Below are 18,951 nucleotides of genomic sequence, written 5' to 3' on the forward strand. Positions count from 1 at the left end.
TTAACTCTGCAATATAAAATATATATTAATTATAGTTTTTCAATAACTGATTAAGTTTAGCATGCAATTATATCAAAACAGATTCTATTAGAACAAACCTAAAACAAAAGTAACCACAGTGACATTTGATTGCTACTATTTTAATAAGAAAAAAAGGTATTCATGAAGAGACAAGTTTGTAAAACCTTGAAATGTAGACAATATAATTTGCAATTTTAGTTATAGATTGTGAACTTACGACAGGAACAACTTGTATGGTTTAGCAAGACACAAGGCTCCCCATCACGAGTATGGACAGGGCAAAGGAAGCCCCAAGACCTGTAATGTCAACGAGAAATTAATGAAGAACATCTAGCAAATTTATTTGCAATTTAAAAAAGATAAAGTGAGATAACATACTTCCTAGATGTCTCTCATAATCTGTCCCTAGGTTATATGAAGAGAGGTAAATTATGAGGTCAGTTTATATATAGTCGATCACCAAGTGACTAGAGAGTGGGAGGGATTTTTATTGGTCTCTTGGCAGTCGGCAAGAGAGGATGAATTGTCCTGCACGATTTAAAACTACAAACACCTTTTTCAAACAATCGGAATTTATCAATTACATACTTAAATAGAAATATAATGGAATTAAAAAGAGTACGAGACACAAATTTTTTTACTTGGTTTGTAATAAGAGGATTGCTACTCCAACGAAAGTCGGCTCAGTAAGAAGATCTCCTTCTCAAACAAAATGTTGGAGGTGAAGAAGCCTCATATAGGAAAATGACGTTCAGAAATGAAAAATAGAATGAAACTTGAAGTATAGAGTGTATTGTTCTGAAAGGAGAAGACCATGAGTCTATTTATAATCCATTGGTCGAAACTAACCGTTTAATGATGTGGCACATTTCGGGCGCTTGGGTGTGGATAAAACTTTATCCACGTCACAACGCGTCGCAACGGCTCGGCAAAGATAGATTTTCTTGGTTCAGGCGCTTGGACCAGGTCGTGGCACTCATACTGTCCGAGTGCTCGGACCGTCCGGGTGCCCGGATAGTCAACAACTTGTTGGCTGCCCGATTTCTCCCCGTCTCGGCTCCATTCACTTGTGTGATTTCGGCCATCTAGAATAGGGCTCACCAAAACTCATTTTCCAGCCTTCTACTCGAACAAACTTTTGCTCCGGTTTCTCATCCCTCAGAACCGCCGCGTATTTTCTTTCTGATCCGTCAGTATACTCTTCCGCAACACCTCAACCCTCAGACGCACCGAGCCCGTCAGCTCTCTCCGGTGCCATTCTTCTCGCTAGCTATGTCTGTTGCTCGACTACTTGTGCTCCTAAGTTCTTGCACACTTAGACACAAGGATGAAACCACAACATGGTGGCAAAAGGTGAATACGCTCTCCCCCAGCGCCCCCACCAACCCGTCCCAGGGCCAACACAGAGGAGATAAATCACAAGTGGCTACTGGCCTTTGAAATAGTGAAACTACAACATGATCTAACTTAACTTGGTTGATCACATCAAAACTATCACAGGATACTTGAATCTCCCCTTTTTGATGTGAGCAACTCAGGTTAAGTTAGGATAAAATAAAACAAAAATAGTAAAAGAATAGGTACATAATTTGCAATTTTAATAATCATGTTATGTAAAACATTTGTACCTCTCCTAAACTTAATATCTTCTTCTCCCCCTTTGATAACATTAAAAATTAAGGGAAATCATGGAAAAGGACTCTAGAATAATCGGAAATAATTTCTAAGGGAAAAATTTACTATGAACCAAAAAATTTTTTGAAGTGAAAATCTAAATTTATAAAGCAGTTTTGGAGAAATATTTTTTAAAATTATTTTTATTTTCTGAAAAATTCTGAAAATGTTTATGTAAGTTAAACATATAAATTCAAAACAGTAATAAAATTTTCTTAAAAAATAAAAAAGAATTTAAACAAATAAATTATTTCCATCTTTTCAAACAATAATAAATTATTTCCCATAGAAAGATGTAATTTCTTAAAAATATACTTAAAAATAATTTTTAAAATTGAAAAATATTAAAATTATTTCTGAGAATGTATTAGAACAAATATGTTTGAAAAAAATAAATTTTGAAAAATTAAATCTTCAGGAATTTTGAATATTAAAAATTATTATTTTAATTATAAATTCACTAAAAATTCAATAACAATTAAAAAATCTAAAAATATTTTATTGGATAGAGAACACGATAAATATTTATAAAAAGAATAAAATTTACAAAAATAACTCTTCAAAATATTTTTAAATAAAAAAATATAATTTTTGTTAACAAATTTATAAAAACATAAGACAGTGGTTGGAAAAAATTAAATTTTTTATACAAATAAGAAATAAAGTCATCTTTCTTGAAAAAAAATAATATCTAATTAATTTTGAACAGAGATTATATGAAAAAATATATTTGAAAATATTAGACAATTTAAATCAAAAAGTAGGGCATGCATGAAAAATTTAGCTTAGCATGATTTTAGAGTCCAATATAGATTTCTTCCTAATGGATTAATCAAAAATTTTTCTAGAGCATATTTTGATGATAATTTTCTAATTTTACCCTAATGGTATCTTAAATGCCAATTTAATCCATGATCATTTCTAATTTGTTGAACATGTGAGCATGTATAATTTTTCAAATTTTTTATTTCTACTTTTAATTTTGCTTTATCACTTTTTATCTTGTCGAAATTTTCTAGTCGACAAGATATTGCTAAAGTTAATTTTAATTCCTCATTTTCCTTTTTAAGTTTTCTATTTTCAATTTCTAATTTGTAAGAATTTTTAGATAATGTTTTTGTAAATTTATATAACTTATCAGGAGGTAGAGATAGTACCTGACTTATCTTATCGATCTCATTATCTAATGCTCCCCCTGTAGTGCAGCTTCCTTCTGACGTTGCACTCCCTTCATTGATGCTCTCGATGTTCATTTCGGATGAGCTTGCTTCGTCATCTTCTTCGTGACTTGCCATTAGCGTAAGTCCGGTTTGGGCTTCAATCTTTGACTCTGACGACGTTTCGTCCCATGTCGCCTTTAGATTTCTGTGCTTTGTTTGGGTCGACATTTTGTCTTTTTCCTTGTTCTTCAGTTTTAGACAGTTATCTTTGACGTTCCCTTCTTCATTGCAATGATAACATCCCACTCTTCTCTTCCTTTTATTGGCCTGCACTTGATTGAATTTTTTAGCTTTAATTTTGTTTTAAAAAACTTCCTTACCATAAACGTTGTTTCATCATTGTTGAGAGAGGTTTCGAAATCTGGTTTATCCACTTTTGCCTTTAAGACAATGTTTTGCTTCGACTCCCTTTTTAAATATGCTTATCTAGATTCATAAATTTCAAATGTAGAAAATAGCTCTTCTAGATTACTTACATCTAAGTCCCTAGAGATGAAATATGCATCTACTAGGGTTGACCATTCAGGTGTTCTAAGAAAAGCGTTAAACGCGTACCTTAGCGAATCTCGGTTGGTTACCTTTTTTTCGAGATTCGTAAGTTTGGTGATGAGTTCTTTAATCCCCGAGTGAAGATGTGCGACAATTTTGCCTTCTTCTAACCAGAGGTTGCAAATATGGTTCTGGAGCAGGTCCCGTTTCACGAGTTTTGCCTCTGAGGTCTCTTCATGTATTTTTCAGAAATTTATCTCAGAGCTCTTTGGCTGACTCGTAGACTCCGATCTGGTTGACTTCTTATGGCGGTAGAACTCTTAGCAGATGAAATTCTGCCTTTCCATTTGCCACGAAGTGGGCTTGCTCCTTTTTCGTCCATTGATATTCTTCTTTGTCGGTCCCTTGCTGATCCATGCGTGCTGAAAAACTAAAAAAGGCAGCCCGGTAAACGAAGCCCCCGCCATGCAGGGTCCCGGGGAAGGATCCATTGTACGCAGTCTTATCCTGCATTTTGCAAGAGGCTATTTCCTAGATTTGAACCCGTGACCTTTTGGCCACAAAGTAACAACTTTACCGTTCTGCCAAGGCTCCCCTTCATTATTAACAATAATTCTTTATTCATTTTGAAGAATACCTCCATTTTCTTTTCCAAGTCGTGAACTCCCACTTGAACATCGACGGATAGATGCTTAGTCTAACCAACATCTTTTGTACTTCGGTCGGTGGTTAGTCCTTCAAAATCGGTTGAGCTCTGATACCAATTGTTGGTCTCTTGGCGGCCGACAAGAGGGGGGTGAATTGCCCTGCACAATTTAAAACTACAAACACCTTTCTCATATAATCAGGTTTTATAAGTTACACACTTAAACAAAAATATAATAGAATTAAAAAGAGTAAGAGACACACAAATTTTTACTTGGTTTGCAATCAGAGGATTGCTACTTCAAGGAAAGTTAGCTCAGTAAGAAGATCTTCTTCTAAAATAAAACGTCAAAGGCGGATAAGCCTCATACACAAAAATGATGCTCGAAAATGAAAAATAGAAAGAGACTTGAAGTATAGAGTGTATTGTTCTTAAAGGAGAAGACCAGTACTCTATTTATAGCCCACTGGTTGAAACTAACCGTTTGCTGATGTGGCACATTTCGGGCGCTTGAAAGGGGTCTGGGTGCCTAGGTGTGGATAAAACATTATCAATGTCGCAACGGTTTGCAACGGCTCGGCAAAGATAGATTTTTCTGTTCCAGGCACTTGGACTAGGTCCCTGCCCTCGAACCGTCCAAGCACCATGATAGTCAACAACATGTTGATTGTCTGGTTCCTCCCCGCTCTGGCTCTGTTCGCTTGGGTGATTTCGGCCAACTAGAATAAGGCTCACTCAAACCTATTTTTCGACCTTCTACTCAAGAAAACTTTCGTTCTAGCTTCTCGTCCCTTGGAAACACCGCACATTTTCCTTCTAATCCACCAGCATACTCTTCTACAGTATCTCGTCCCTCGGACGCACCGATCCCGTTGACTCTCTCCCACGCCATCTTTCTCACTAGTTGTGTCTGTTACTTGACTACTTGTGCTTCTAAGTTCTTGCACACTTAGACATATGGATAAAACCAGAACAGGACCTAACTGAACATTCGCTTGATCATTGGTGACATCTTTTTGACCATTGCTCTCAGGGTAAGCCACTGAGATAAAAGCTTGCGCAATTCCATAGCTTGAACACCATTTCTGAATCTTCCTCCCTTGAAACTTCCTTCCATTATCTAAAACTAGCCTATGTGGAATCTTGAACTAACATAGAATGTTCAGCCATAGGAATTTTGTTAGTCCTAGTGCAACCAACAAAAGGGGGTGAATTGCCTGAAACTAGAGTTATAAAAAATTCTCTTTCTTTGCTTAGTAAGGATGGACAATTAATTGAACAAACACTAAAACAAATGTCACACCCCGGAGGAGTCCCTGTCCGAAGAAATTTCGACAGCATCTCCCTTGTACGGCGGACAATCTGAAACTTTACTACATCACTATATACCTCAGCCACATGCGGCTAAAATAATAATAATAATAATAATAAATAGACAACAACACAAACAACCACACAGTTTATAATAATCAAACTGAACAGTAGCACGATGACTCGAAAACAACCCTACTCAGCTACCCCCATAAAGCTCAAAACATATTCCTACTTCACTACACTCGTAAAGCTCAAATCCGACGATAAAACCAACTTACCTCTTCTGCCATCTAGGCAGGCATGTAGTAAAAGCAAAACCAAAACCAAATCCACAAGTAAAACAATCCATACAAGATCCAAAGTATCCAAAACATAACAAGTTTAGCATAATCTAAATAAGAAAACCTAAAGACCAACAATATCCTCGTGGTCTACAGGGGACTAGCAACTGGAATTCTCTCCTGACAGCATCAACCTGAAAATAATAACGGAGGCGGGGGTGAGTCCAACGCTCAGCGGGTAACAACTGATATACATAGTAAGGAAGTAACATCTAGCACTAATCATGCGTACCGTCTCCTGACGTAATAAAGGTAAATGCAATCTGAAATGAACAGGAGAATACTATACTAACCAGGACCTGGTACACGGATAAACAGTCCGAGAGGTATAGAAATCCTGTATGCATGTCAAGCATGGGCATCCAACCAATATGCAGCAAATAAATGCAGTAAACACAATCACAAGAAATAAATGCATCAATGTGTATGATACCAATGCAGTCATGGTCACCCCTGACGCTAGTCAGCCATCTCACACCCAATGGTGGGACCGAGTGGGTAGGGCTGTGACAACCGTGCACTCTGCATCACTACTCCTGATGAGTGACCGAGTGGACTGGATGCTGTCGGAGTACACACATACTCCTATCCCAAATCATAAATTGGGGAGCGCAATACTCTCATCTCCCGGTACACGATGACGGGGAGGGGTCTCGACGTGCTACCACGCTGCAATCACACTACCCATGAGCGGACCAACGGAGCACCGAACGAGCAAACTGACGTGCTACCACGTTGCGTCATGCTACCCATGAGCATCAACAATGGAGCACCGAACAGTGATGAAACTGGCGATGTGCTCGACAATAATGGAGCAATCTATCACACAGCATGCAATCATGCGAATGGTGCATGACACTAAGCATGGTAATATACTGAACCAATCTATATACATATATGATGTGCACCATAGTCAATAAATCATATCAAGGGTACACATAACAGATAAGGTATCACACCTAGGTCCTGAACATGGTGAAGTATGGTTATATCACTACCCCTAATCATGTATAATCAGGTAAGCAATAACATGAGATGCAAAACAAGCAATCAACCAAGCATGTAACAGGTAGCGGGTAGTGACTAACCGAAACAAAATAATAAACATAATTATTGTTATTTGTTAAATTCACTACTATGCATATCAAAGACATAAAGTCAAAAGTACCCGCCTCCAATAAGAAATGATCCAATCTGGTCCAAATCTGACGTCGAGATGCTCGTCTCACGTCAAAACCCTGAGTCACGAATATATATACATTTTATTTAGCTACATTCCCATAAATAGCTAAATAAAATCCTTATGAACAATTTAGGGCAAAACCCTAAACCCTAAACCTCAACCTACCTTAATTAAATCCAATGGTTAATTAGGGTTAGTTACCTAATCCCTAATCAACCCATTAGATTAATAATTCAAACCTAAATCAATTATACTCACAACAATGCATTTACCTCAATCCAAACTCACCCAAATTCGTATACTTCGTCGTAAATTTGTCAATGGAGCACCTGTTGCCGAAACTGTAGCCGTAGCTAGAGTGAGCCACTAACCTACACATCAAACACCCAAAATTTGTAGTCAATACATCCACCTCTGTGAATTAAACCCTAACATTACCTCCACAGTTTTAAACCAACAGCTTACCCTAAACCCAAGGCTCGGTAGAACCCAGGGCAGCAATTCACACAAGTGTGAGGCTCGGCTAGGGCAGAAGAAAGGGTCGGTTCGGCACTGGGGCAAAGGGTGTAGCGGCAGTGGCAAGGAAGTGGCGTCGGTCTCGCTAGGGCACAAGCACAGAGGAAGGGCCAGCGATGTCTCGTCGGACCAGAGGAGGGGAGAGGAAATCGGGAGGCGACGTTGGCGCTAGGCTCGGGTGTCGGCACACAGAATCGGTCGTGAACACAAACTAGGGCAGAGGAAGAAAGGGCGCTGCGCGGTGATCGGCGCTAGGGCATCGGGGGTGCGGTTCGGCTGTGCTCGCGCGTCGCCGGCGTTTGGACAGGGAGGAAGAAGAGATTGGCGCAGTCGGTCGGCTGTGGTTCGTCGAACCAGAGGAGGGGGAAAAGAAATCGGGAGGCGGCAACGGAGATGCTAGGGCACAAAGGAAGGGAAGCGAAGAAGAGAGGCGGCGCGACAGAAAAGAAATCCAATGAGAGGAGAAGAAGAAACTGCCGCGGGCGGTTAGGGCTTCGGCGTGAGAGGAGAAGGGAAGAGGGGCGCGCGGGTTTTCGGCGAGGAAGAGAAGAAATAAAGAAAAAAAAAAGAAAATATAAAAATAGACATTTCCTCGCTTAAATGGGTAGCCTAAACAGGCTTTTCCCGGGCCTCATTTTTATCCCCGTTAACTCGTCCGTACGAGCTCCGAAAAATTCTCGAAAAATTTTCAAAAAATTTCAAAAAATTCCCTTATTAATATTTGCCTATTTTCTGTATTTTACAACAAATCTACTAAAAGACGGCGGTGGAAAACCATTGAGAAAGACCCAAATCCATTGTAAATCGACCTATTGAGAAAGATAGGTGCACTCAAAGATAATGGTTAAAAACCATTGTCTTTTCACTTGAAACACAAGGGTGAAAAATTATTGTTAAAGACCACTCTATCTTTCTCAACATGTAAATTTACCACAGATTTTTTGGATCTTTCACAATGGGTTTCCACCGTTGTCTTTAACTTAAATCAACAATGATTTTTCATCGTTGTCTTTGTGCACTCGATCTTTCTCAACGTGTCGATTTATCATATTTTTTTTAGGTCTTTGACAATGGTTTTAACCGTTGCCGTTTGCATTGAGAAGAAAAATAAACTATTGTCATTTTAACCGTTGTATTTTTAACCATTGTCATTTCTCAACACACACTAAAAAATAATAACCCATCTAAACTCTAAATACAATAATATCAAAAATATATACAACACTTGTAGCAAAAAAGATTATATTATACATTATACAACAACATATATACAACATACAACAGAAGTGTTATAGCAATATGAAGTACAAGCTCATATATACAAGTGTTGTAGCAAGTGTTATAGCAATATACATCATACAACAGCATAAAAAAGAATTATAGCTTTTCTACTCATTAGATATGTGGTCCCTTCTCTCGCATTCTTCATTTCTTTTTCACTGGTTCCATTATCACATAGCCATATCTACAGGTTAGGAAGTAGAGAGAAGTAAACAACAACACTCTTCATATAAAAAAAAATTGAAAAAGATGGTAATTAAACATGAATGATAAGGAAAAATGTTATTTGCTTCTGTTCACAATATGAAATTATAGAAATAAGATTTCACAAAAATCATCCTACTTATATGAGATGATAAACTATTGTAGAATCACACTCAACATAAGAAATATTAGTACTAAAGAAAGGTTAAGAATCATAGTAAATTGAAAATAGGCAGTACCTTGCTTTTATAATATTGAGGTAAAACCAAAACATTTTGAAGCTTAGATGGCATGTTTTGCTTCAAAATTTTATATTTTTCTTTGTCGATTACATCTACCTGCCACATGATTTACTCAGAAACTATAAATAAATTTAAATAAGGTGCAAAAGGAAAACAAAATAGAAATTTGATTGAGTTAAGTGCATTTTCAAATTCCACATTTCCAAATTATGCTTCATTTAAGAAAGAACAGTAAATCACAATCCAAAAATATTTGTCAATTTATGTTATGTATGATCAAAATAATATAACCCTAGCATGCAACATCAGGATAGCTTCAAGCATGAAAATATATAGATAATGCAATAAGCATTGCTATGCCCAAAAATCTAATTTAATGAGAAATCAACTCAAGTAAAGGATATGCAAATGATAAAGTAAATTAAAATACATATATAGACAAATGAATTGGAGAATATAAAGGAGTTGCAGTAGCAAGTATAAATTCACATTAGTTAGGTAATTATAGTGTAATTAATGACTTGGAAATAGTATGTTTTCTAATGCAAACTGATACAACTAACTTCAACACCTCATCTAGAAGTAGAGCTAGACATAGCCTTAGTCTCTCAAAGAAAACTTTTATTCATTTACAAACATTAGAGTAGATGAAAGGTTATCACGAACCTTCTTACTAAAGGCTGTTATGCATTTCTAACCATAGATTAATATTAGAAAAAACTATAGATTCCAAGTTGTTATGCATTGCTAAAGGTTATTTCTCTACTTGTTAAACTTATGGAAGAAAAGTTACAGATGTCTATGAAAGCAAAGTAGTAGTGAATGTCATGTCCTTAGTGTTAGAATGTATACTAAAAGCCTAGCTTTTTTATAAATATTTATTTTGAAATGAGAATCACATTGGTCAAATATCTGTATTTAGTTAAATGTAGTTGTCCATTTAATTTATATTGTACATAACATGGTGTGTGGTGTCACACAGAAGATCATGTTATCAGTTCCTTACAAATTATAAATAGTAGTTCACAACTAAGATGGATTGGGACAAATCATTGGAATGGTTGTAGTGTAATTTGGTATTAGTTTATCTTGACTATAAAATTACACTATTACACTATGTGTATATTGAGCAGGACCATTTGAGGTTGTTCTTTTTATACTGACTACATAAAAGAACACAACCTCTGCTATTATGGATGTGCGTACTGTTAATCTTGATATAATAACAATCACATATACTTAGTATTTATTTCTTTAATTTATCAATGGGTGAGATTTATTCGTTAAATCAATAGGTCCAATAAGTTGGGAAATATTATTATTTATATGGTGTGTTGTTGATTATAGAAGGAAACTGTGTCCTATTTACTAGGATGATGATGTCCCCTTGAGGAGCTCATAAGGATTGCCATGTAAACCCTACAGGTGGACTTAGTTCTGACACGACAATGAAGTTGAGTGGTACTACTCTTGGAGCTAGATATTAATTAAGTGAGTTGTCAGTAACTCATTTAATTAATGGACATTCGATATCTTAAACACAGGGAGATTAATGCACTCATGATAAGAAGGAGCTCATAATGTAATATGAGATTGGTACGGTAGTTCAATAATAACTCTTTAGTGGTATGCGTTATTATTGATGTGTAAAATACCGAGAAATGGCAAGTAATGATAAGGGAATTTTCCAGAATTTTTAAAAATTTTCTGGAAATTTTTCAGAGACTGTATGGTGTAGGTTACAAGGATAAAAACTGGGTCCCGGGAAAACCTATTTAGGATACCCCATTTAAGCGAGGAAAAGTTTGATTTCTTTTCCTTTTTGTTTTTCTTTTTGTTTTTCTTTATTTTATTTTTCTTCTTTTTTCTTTACCCCCGCGCCTCCTCCTCTCCCGATTTCCCCCGACGCCGTGCCCTAACCACCCTTTCCAACCGGCGCCGCAAAACCACCTTCTCCTCTTACCCTTTTTGCTCCCGCGACACCAAACCTTTCCTCTCCCTCTTTTGCCCGAGACCGTCTGAGCCCTAGCCATCTTCTCGGTCGTGCCTTCTCCTCCCGACGGTGTCGCCAACCGCAGTGTCGCCGACCTCCTCCACGTCGTGCTCTAGCCGGAAGCTGACTGCCACGACCCGATCTCTCTGTGTGCCGGCACCGTGTGTCCATCGTGTTGTGCCCTAGTTCCCGATTCGTAGCCACCGCCGCACGGGACAGCGCCGGGCTACTCCACACCAAGCCCTAGTTTCCAGACGCTGACTTCTTCCTCTTTGCCACATCTCTGCACAGCGCCACCGCCCCTCTCCAATCTCCTCTATACCAGCCACCGAGATTTCCCTCTACCCACTGCTCTCTACTCTGTCGGCCGTCGCCTTGTCAAGCACCGGCGCAAGGATTCCTCCTCACCGACACGGATCCACTGATCACCCCAAATCCGTCCGATTTTCCCTCTGCCCTAGTGCTGGCAGCCATCTCCGCCCTGATCAGTTCTGTCGGAGAGAAATTAGGGTTGTCGCTGATTTTAGAGGTAAGTGCCATACCTAGTTGTAGTTGGGTTTGATCTCTGTTTGGGTGTTGATTTCTTGATCTTCACTCTTGATCTTTCCCGATCTGGTCCAGCAGGTATAGGGTTTTGGTGGATCAGTGATCAGCGGCTGAGGGAAAATGATTGGCACCATTGCAGCTTCTTCGGATTTCGGTAGTAAGTCCTTCAGAAGTGGAGCAATGCTAAGGCATCGAAAAATTGGGATTTTAACGCGAGACGAGCATCTCGACGTCGGATTTGGACAGGATTGGACCTTTCTATTGGAGGCGGGTACCTTGACTTATCTTTGATAATGTCATGTTAATATGTTTAGTAGGTTATAACCTTTAGTAATGATTATGTTCGTCTTTGCTTCGGTTGGTCGTTACCCGATACCTATTACATGCTTGTTTTGTTTACTTATTATGCACTTCATGTCGGTACCTACCTGATTATACATGCTTATAGGGGTAGTGACACAACCATGTGTTTATTATGTTCAGGATCTAGGTTTTTATACCTTATCTGATCTGTGTACCTTTGATTTAGTTCATTGTCCTATGATACACATTATATATATATATATATATATATATATATATATATATATATATATGGATATTGTTATGCTGTTCAGGATTTTGCCATGCTCAGTGTCATGCACCATTCGCATGATTGCATGTTGCGCGATAGTCTGCTACATTATTGTTGAACACATCGTCAGTTTCATCTCTATCGGCGCTCCGCTGGTCCGCTCATTCGGTGGTGCTCCGCTGAGACACTCATGGGTAGTGTGACTGCAGCGTGGTAGCACGCCGGGATCCCTCCCCGTCATCGTGTACCGGGAGATGAGAGCATTACGCTCCCCCACTTATGATTTGGGGTAGGAGGATATGTGTACTCTGACAGCATCCCGTCCACTCGGTCACTCATCAGGAGTAGTGACGGCAGAGTGCACGGTTGTCACAACCCTACCCACTCGGTCTCACCATCGTGTGTGAGACGGCTGACTGGCAGTAGGGGTGACCAGGACATGTCATTGACATCATACGCATTTATGCATTTACTGATTGTGTTTGTTGCACTTATATGCTGCATTTGGATGGATGCATATGTTTGACATGCATACAGGATTTATGATACTCTCGGTCTGACGACCTGACTATTCTGATAGGAGGCTCTAGTGAATACAGTTCTCTTCAGCCTTTTCCTATTGTGCATTTCCAGCTTTTGTCTAGGAGACTGTACTCCATAGTTATTACTATTTGTTATAGTTTACTATACATGTCAACTAGGTATCTGTTGAGTTGTTGAACTCACACCCGTGGACACTATTTTTTTCAAGTACCAGGTTGTTTATGGAAACACTTGGAGTATCCTGTCTATCAATCCCCACGTCACATCAGAAGACATGTCTCCGCTTTTGTTTATTTTTATTTTGGTATATGAAATTTGTGTATTTAACTTTGTGTTCTGGTTTTGTTTCTGGAGTGTTGTTTTGTTATGTGGTGTAAGCCTAGCCGACTACTAGTCTTCGTTTTTAGTTTGTATGTGTTGTCCATTGTATTTCCACTGTGTTTGGTTTTGGTACAACCGAATGGGCTGTTAGATTTACATATAACTGCGTGGTTGTGTTTTTATTGTATCAGCCGAGTAGGCTGCATATAAGCCGCTCACTTGGCTACCAGGATTCATAAAAATAAATTGTCATGGCCCAGAGGAAATTCTGGCAGCATCTCCTTTGTACGGGTGACAATCTGAACCATTTCTACAGACACAATATACCTCAGCCACAAGCGGCTGGAATATACACACAACCACGCAGTTTATATGCAGTCTACTCGGCTGATACAATAAAAACACAACCACACAGTTATATGTAAATCTAATAGCCCACTCGGTTGTACCAAAATCAAACACAACGGAAATACAATGGACAACACATACAAACTTGGCTACCAGGATTCATAAACTCTAGTACTTAGCTTGGAGGTCTAGAGTTCGAATCCTGGGGAAGGCAAAAATCCACTGGCCAGGGGGGAAGTCCTAGTGAGTAACGACACAGCCGAGGGTTGTCGGTCGACGACATAAGGGGTCACCAGTTGGGCCGCCCAAGGGACCACCAGTTGGGCCGGCCAAGGGGCCGAGGGGTCGGGTCATTACATTATGAACTTGAGTTGGGTGCTCGGGTCGAACACAGGAAGCTCAAGCTCATCAGGAGGCCAAAACCAATACCTCCTCTCGGTCCCTGCTGTAGCCTCAATAAAACCTCGCATTCACCTGTTTTGATTTTACTTCCTACCCAAGTGAGGGGCCGACCACATCCTTGCTTGGTGCCCAAGCAAGGGGCTGGCCAAGCCTTGCTTGGTGCCCAAGATGTGGGCCGGCCAAGCCATGCTTGGTGCCCAAGAATGGGGCCGACCATAATAGAAGAGAAAAGGAAGTTTTTATTTAAAATAAAATTTTGTTAAAATCTTTCCTTTTATAGCTTTCTAGAAAGGATTAAAAGAGAGATTTTAATTTTGTTAAAATCTTTCCTTTTTTGTAGTTATCTACAATGGTTTAAAAGAGAGATTTTAATTTTGTTAAAATCTTTCCTTTTTTTTTGTAACCAACCATTATAGGAATAAAAGGAAGATTTTGTTTAAAATAAAGTTTTGTTATAATCTTTCCTTTTATAGCTATTTACAATGGTTTAAAAAGAAGATTTTAATTTTGTTAAAATCTTTCTCTTTTTTGTAACCATCCACAATAGCAAATAAAAGAAAATTTTTGTTAAAACTTTCCTTTTTTAGCCGCTAGCAAAGAATATAAAAGAGGAGGAGGGTGGTGCCCAAAATCATAACCTAAGCTCTCTCTCTTTTATTCTCTTGTGTGGTCGGCCCTCTTCTATTGCTTTCTTACTCTTGAGGTCGGCGACACCTTGCTTCAATCTTTGTGGCCGACGGTGCTTAGAGGAGAAGAAGAAAAGGTTCGGGTGCTTTGTCTTGGTAGATCGTCGTCCACACGACGTTCAAGAGAAGGAGAGGAATATAGCAGAAGATCAAGAGGTCTTTGTCTACGAAGAAAGGTACAACTAGTTCATCGTTCCACAGCGAAACTAGTTTAGTTTTTTCTTTGTATGGATCCTGAAATACCAATACAAGTGGCTATCGATTTTGTGCTTCAATTGAGTTCTCTGTAGTTAAACCTAGGGTTTACTGTAAGGAGTTTAATTATTCAATTTCTTTGAAAGGATTTGTCTAGGAAGTGGTGGATGATCCCATAACTAAGAAGGTCGAGTGCCTCGCCAATGACCTGGAAGCCAATCCTTGAAATAGATATTTAATCAACTTCTGTAATATGATTTAACTTATGAAGAACACATGAGTTGAACTTGGATTAATAATATTAAGTTTCGTTTGCAATCCAAGTTTAACTTTTGGAAGAACACATGGGTTGCTAGGAAAAGTTTTGTACTTGTACTTTGTACAGGAGAAACAGAACGGAATTCCGATTAGCACCCAACACTTAGAGCACTCATTTTAGCTATGTACAAATCCATTATCATGCCACATATGTTGGTGTCATACTATGCTATAGAGATGCTAGACAATTCTCACAACAAGTCCTTAGATGATTATCACATACGCATAATGAGAATAATATCCCAATATGAAGTTTAGGGGGAAAATGGAATAAAATCTACAAGAAGTTATTTTTCAAGATATTCAAAATTGCAGGAGACTAAATGCACAGAAAATCATAAACATTGTGCAAAACTTCAATCCTAGTAATTGTGTTGTCTCTAAGTTATGCTAAATACTCTTAAAAACTTGTCCGATGTTAAGAATAGAGGATAATATAAGTAGCAATAATTGCAAAGCTTTGGATTATGTGGATACAATGGACACAACTGCCAAAGCAAAATAACAACAAAAAAATGTAACTCATCCAGAGTTCACAGTTAATATGCAAACGAAAAAGATGAATAAAAGGAAGGATAATAATATCTCAAACAAGCAATAAATTACAGCACATATAGATCTCACAAGCAGTTTCAGCAAGTCATATCAGGTAGTTCAAACTTTATATTGTCCTCCTAGAAATGTTGTTGATATACGGAAATCCAGGTAGAAATAAATTAAGAATTTGATCCCAAATAATTTGGACTACATGAAGAGTTCATTCCCTTGGTCAAAATTATGATGAAGAACTAGGTAAGGAATCAAAGGTGATGTGTGGTGGGTAAGTCCAAAGATGTTGCTCACCTTTCCACAAAGTAGCAGTCACTGATTGATTAGCAAATGCAAAAAGTTGGAAGCTAGTAGTTCAAAACATATATACAATACTTGTAGTTTCTCATTCTCATGTCTAGTAGATTCGACCTATATTAAAGTCAGCAATGGAACTTTCTCAATTTCAAAGCTCTCCAAAGGATAGCTAGTTGGAAGCTTTGCCTCTTTTGATACAAACTAATATGATGACTTCAAAACCTCATCAGGAAGTACTTAAATAAATTTGCTTGCATTTCAAATAGATTGATGCCAAGTTTTTTTAGTTACTAGAAAATATTCCAGAGAGAATAAGTTTGCATTTGGTTTTGTTTGCATCATCCTTGCTAAGCAATCAATTAACTAAGGGTCTAGCCACAACTTTGCAAACATAACCTTTGATACACAATTGAGGACTTCAAATGGCGTGATGTTGTCTCCAACCACCACCACCTTCTGCTCCTCCAAGTCCACTTCCAACGACCTCACCCTTGCATGGAGAACATGCCAAAAAATAAGACCAATTAAAAAAAAATCTTTAGTCTACCTAAAAAATACACACAATATTATTTACATGAATCTATTCACAAAAAATACACATATATCAAAGTATATATAACCATCATGATTTCTAGTGTGGACATGAATGTCCATGCAACCCTCAATTGTTACTGAAGTAATAGTTGATAAATCTCCCCTTGATCAAACCAAAAAAAATAATATTCTACTTCATTAGTATTCTGTAGTACAAGAATAATGAAGGGAAAAAGAATATTTATAGAAAAAGTAACAAAGTCTTGAGAAAAGACAAATTGAAAACCAATATTTAGAATTCTCTGGCGAATTCAATCTAAGATGGCACCTGTTTAGCATTAGGAAATGTTAATGATTTAAATAGGTGAGATGCAACACGCAAAAATTTGAAATAAAACAAATGCATAATATTTCCTTATCTAACCTAAATAATATCATCCATTAGCAATAAAAATTTCATAATTTGGGATGCTTTAGTTGATTACAATTACCAAATGTTAGAACAAAAAAAAAAAAAGGGCAACACAATTATAAAGAAAAGAAAATTGAAATATTTTTACAAGTCTTCAAACAGCAAAATTGACAAATATAAAGCACATGAAACACACAAAAAAAATTGTAAAGAAATATGAGCAATAACAATACCTTGGCTGCATCACTACCATCACGATGAAATTGACATATTTTTCCAAGTACTGAAACAATATTGTCATATGTCATTACATTATCTGATTGCAATGCATCAGAATGTCCAATCACATTATTCAAACTAATTAAGAGAACCTCTGTACAAAAAGAAATATTGAACAAAGTCTTATTGACAGTAGCATTGAGGCATTAAATTGTATGCAAAAAACGTCTTATATATAAAGCTACCTCCAACCAAAGGGTGAACCAAAGAACTGCCAAATTCAACACCAACACCATAAACAGCTGTCTGGAAATGATTACTTAGAAATAACAACCATATTCCATTGAAGGAGACTAGAATCATCATGCAAAACCACAAGACTGAGAAGCAAGTGTAGCAAAAAGATAAAAAAAAACAAATACCATGAAATGAAATTATCCATCAATCTTTCAAAGACGGCAAGAACAACAACCAAAATCCTAAAAAGATATCACAAATTTCACATTTAACTCATAAAAGATCCAAGAAATGTCGAGCTTATTATATACCCATGACAAGAACCGTGAGCGCACTAGTACTGACACCAAAAAAGTAGCTGCTCTATGTCCGACTTGTTTAACTCCATGGTTTGAAGCATTCATAAGTCAGGTATGCATACCCGAGAACCAATCGGCACACAACAATTAGAAAGGGAAAATTACAAACACCAAACCTAATTACTCATGCGAGGCTTCTCGTGATGAGATTGCTGATCATGTTGAACTAGCGAAAAAGGAAGTAACGGGCACTCCCTCAGTCCTCTCGAGCAAACCCCTGCTACAAGATCGAAGGGAAAGAATCATCTTTACCAAGCACAATGCCCAAAAGATGCCAATTTGAAGATCAACATAAAGATTGGTGCTAAAACTAGTGAGAAAAAGAAGTAGGTTTTAAAAAGAAAAAGATCAACAAAAAATTGCGATAAGTAGAGATCCACAACGAGGAAAGGATTAAAGGGAGAAAAAAAAGTGAAATCAAAGAAAATGAAGGTACCAACAGATACATGGCCCAATCCAATAGAAAGAAGAGTCTCCAATTGATGCAGATAAAAGTGAGAGGGAGGAAGGGAGGGATGGACAACAGAAGATGGCCAGAGGGGAAGTTGGATGGAAGTGGCCTAAGCTACCACTTTGTGTGCCCATCTTGCCATACTTTATTTACTTGGTCATCTTTGCCCACTTCTCTCGACCTCATGATGCTCCTAGTCTCAAGATTTTAACCACTCAATGACTGTGGTAATAGTAGTGACACACGGAGAGGGAGAGGAAGAAGAGACGACATCCATGAGATTCTACATCTTCTCTATCCTCCTCTTCTATTTCTCTCTTTCTTGTTTTATGGCAGAGTGGTGAAGCGACGAGGTCTAAGGATGAAGTGTAAATAAAGGAGTTGTACACAGAATAGATCTAGGTTAAAGTTTTTTTTTTTGCATTCCCCATGCATGAGTTGAGGCGGGAAAAAAAATACAACAGTTATAATTTCATTAACAATGGTTTATAACCGTTGTCTTATTCGAACAACAACAACGGTTTATACACTATTGTTCCAAGTGTTGTAAAAATATTCTAATTGACAGTGGTTTATTACACCGTTGTCTCAACTATTGTTAAGATTGTCTTTTAGGGTAACTGTTGTATCAAAAACAACGATTTTATCAAAAAATCATTATTTTTTTCTAAATTTACAACAGTTTTTCCTAAAACTATGGTCTTTGTGGTGTTTTCTTTAAGAAATTTTGTTGTAGTGAAAATAACAATGCATAAAAATGAACAACTAAAGAAGGAAAGTAAGAAGACTGGATTTACTTGATTACAACCTAAGTAGTTGTTAATCCAAGGCTATTA

At 37.6% G+C, this 18,951-nt stretch overlaps 1 protein-coding gene across 7 annotated transcripts; it reads right to left on the reverse strand.

The window, feature by feature from the left end:
* Positions 1–8,683: 8,683 nt before the first annotated feature.
* On the reverse strand, positions 8,684–18,221 carry LOC122000185. 7 transcript variants are annotated; one of them, XM_042554675.1, is made up of 6 exons: positions 18,105–18,221; positions 17,781–17,884; positions 17,083–17,132; positions 16,300–16,393; positions 9,129–9,227; positions 8,684–8,869 (listed from the first exon to the last, which is right to left on the reverse strand). In XM_042554675.1, the coding sequence occupies exons 3-6, from the start codon at positions 17,100–17,102 to the stop codon at positions 8,759–8,761; spliced, it is 324 nt and encodes a 107-aa protein (XP_042410609.1). In that variant the 5' UTR covers positions 17,103–17,132; positions 17,781–17,884; positions 18,105–18,221; the 3' UTR covers positions 8,684–8,758. The 7 variants fall into 7 exon arrangements, 4 of the variants coding, with proteins under 4 accessions (XP_042410609.1, XP_042410608.1, XP_042410607.1 ...); XM_042554674.1 differs by having other exon boundaries at positions 17,781–17,881; positions 18,101–18,221; XM_042554673.1 differs by having other exon boundaries at positions 18,101–18,221.
* Between the last annotated feature and the right edge of the window lie 730 nt (positions 18,222–18,951).

Source organism: Zingiber officinale, chromosome 7A, assembly GCF_018446385.1.
Source record: "Zingiber officinale cultivar Zhangliang chromosome 7A, Zo_v1.1, whole genome shotgun sequence".
Classification (NCBI taxonomy): domain Eukaryota; kingdom Viridiplantae; phylum Streptophyta; class Magnoliopsida; order Zingiberales; family Zingiberaceae; genus Zingiber; species Zingiber officinale.

Bases quoted from the DNA above. Each gene is read 5' to 3' on its own strand.
- LOC122000185 (XM_042554675.1), bottom strand. From the start codon at position 17,102: ATGGTAGTGATGCAGCCAAG. The intron at 16,394-17,082 runs GTATTGTTATTG...TCTCCATGCAAG, and splicing joins ATGGTAGTGATGCAGCCAAG to GGTGAGGTCGTTGGAAGTGG. The intron at 9,228-16,299 runs GTTATGTTTGCA...ATCATGTGGCAG, and splicing joins TCCTCAATTGTGTATCAAAG to GTAGATGTAATCGACAAAGA.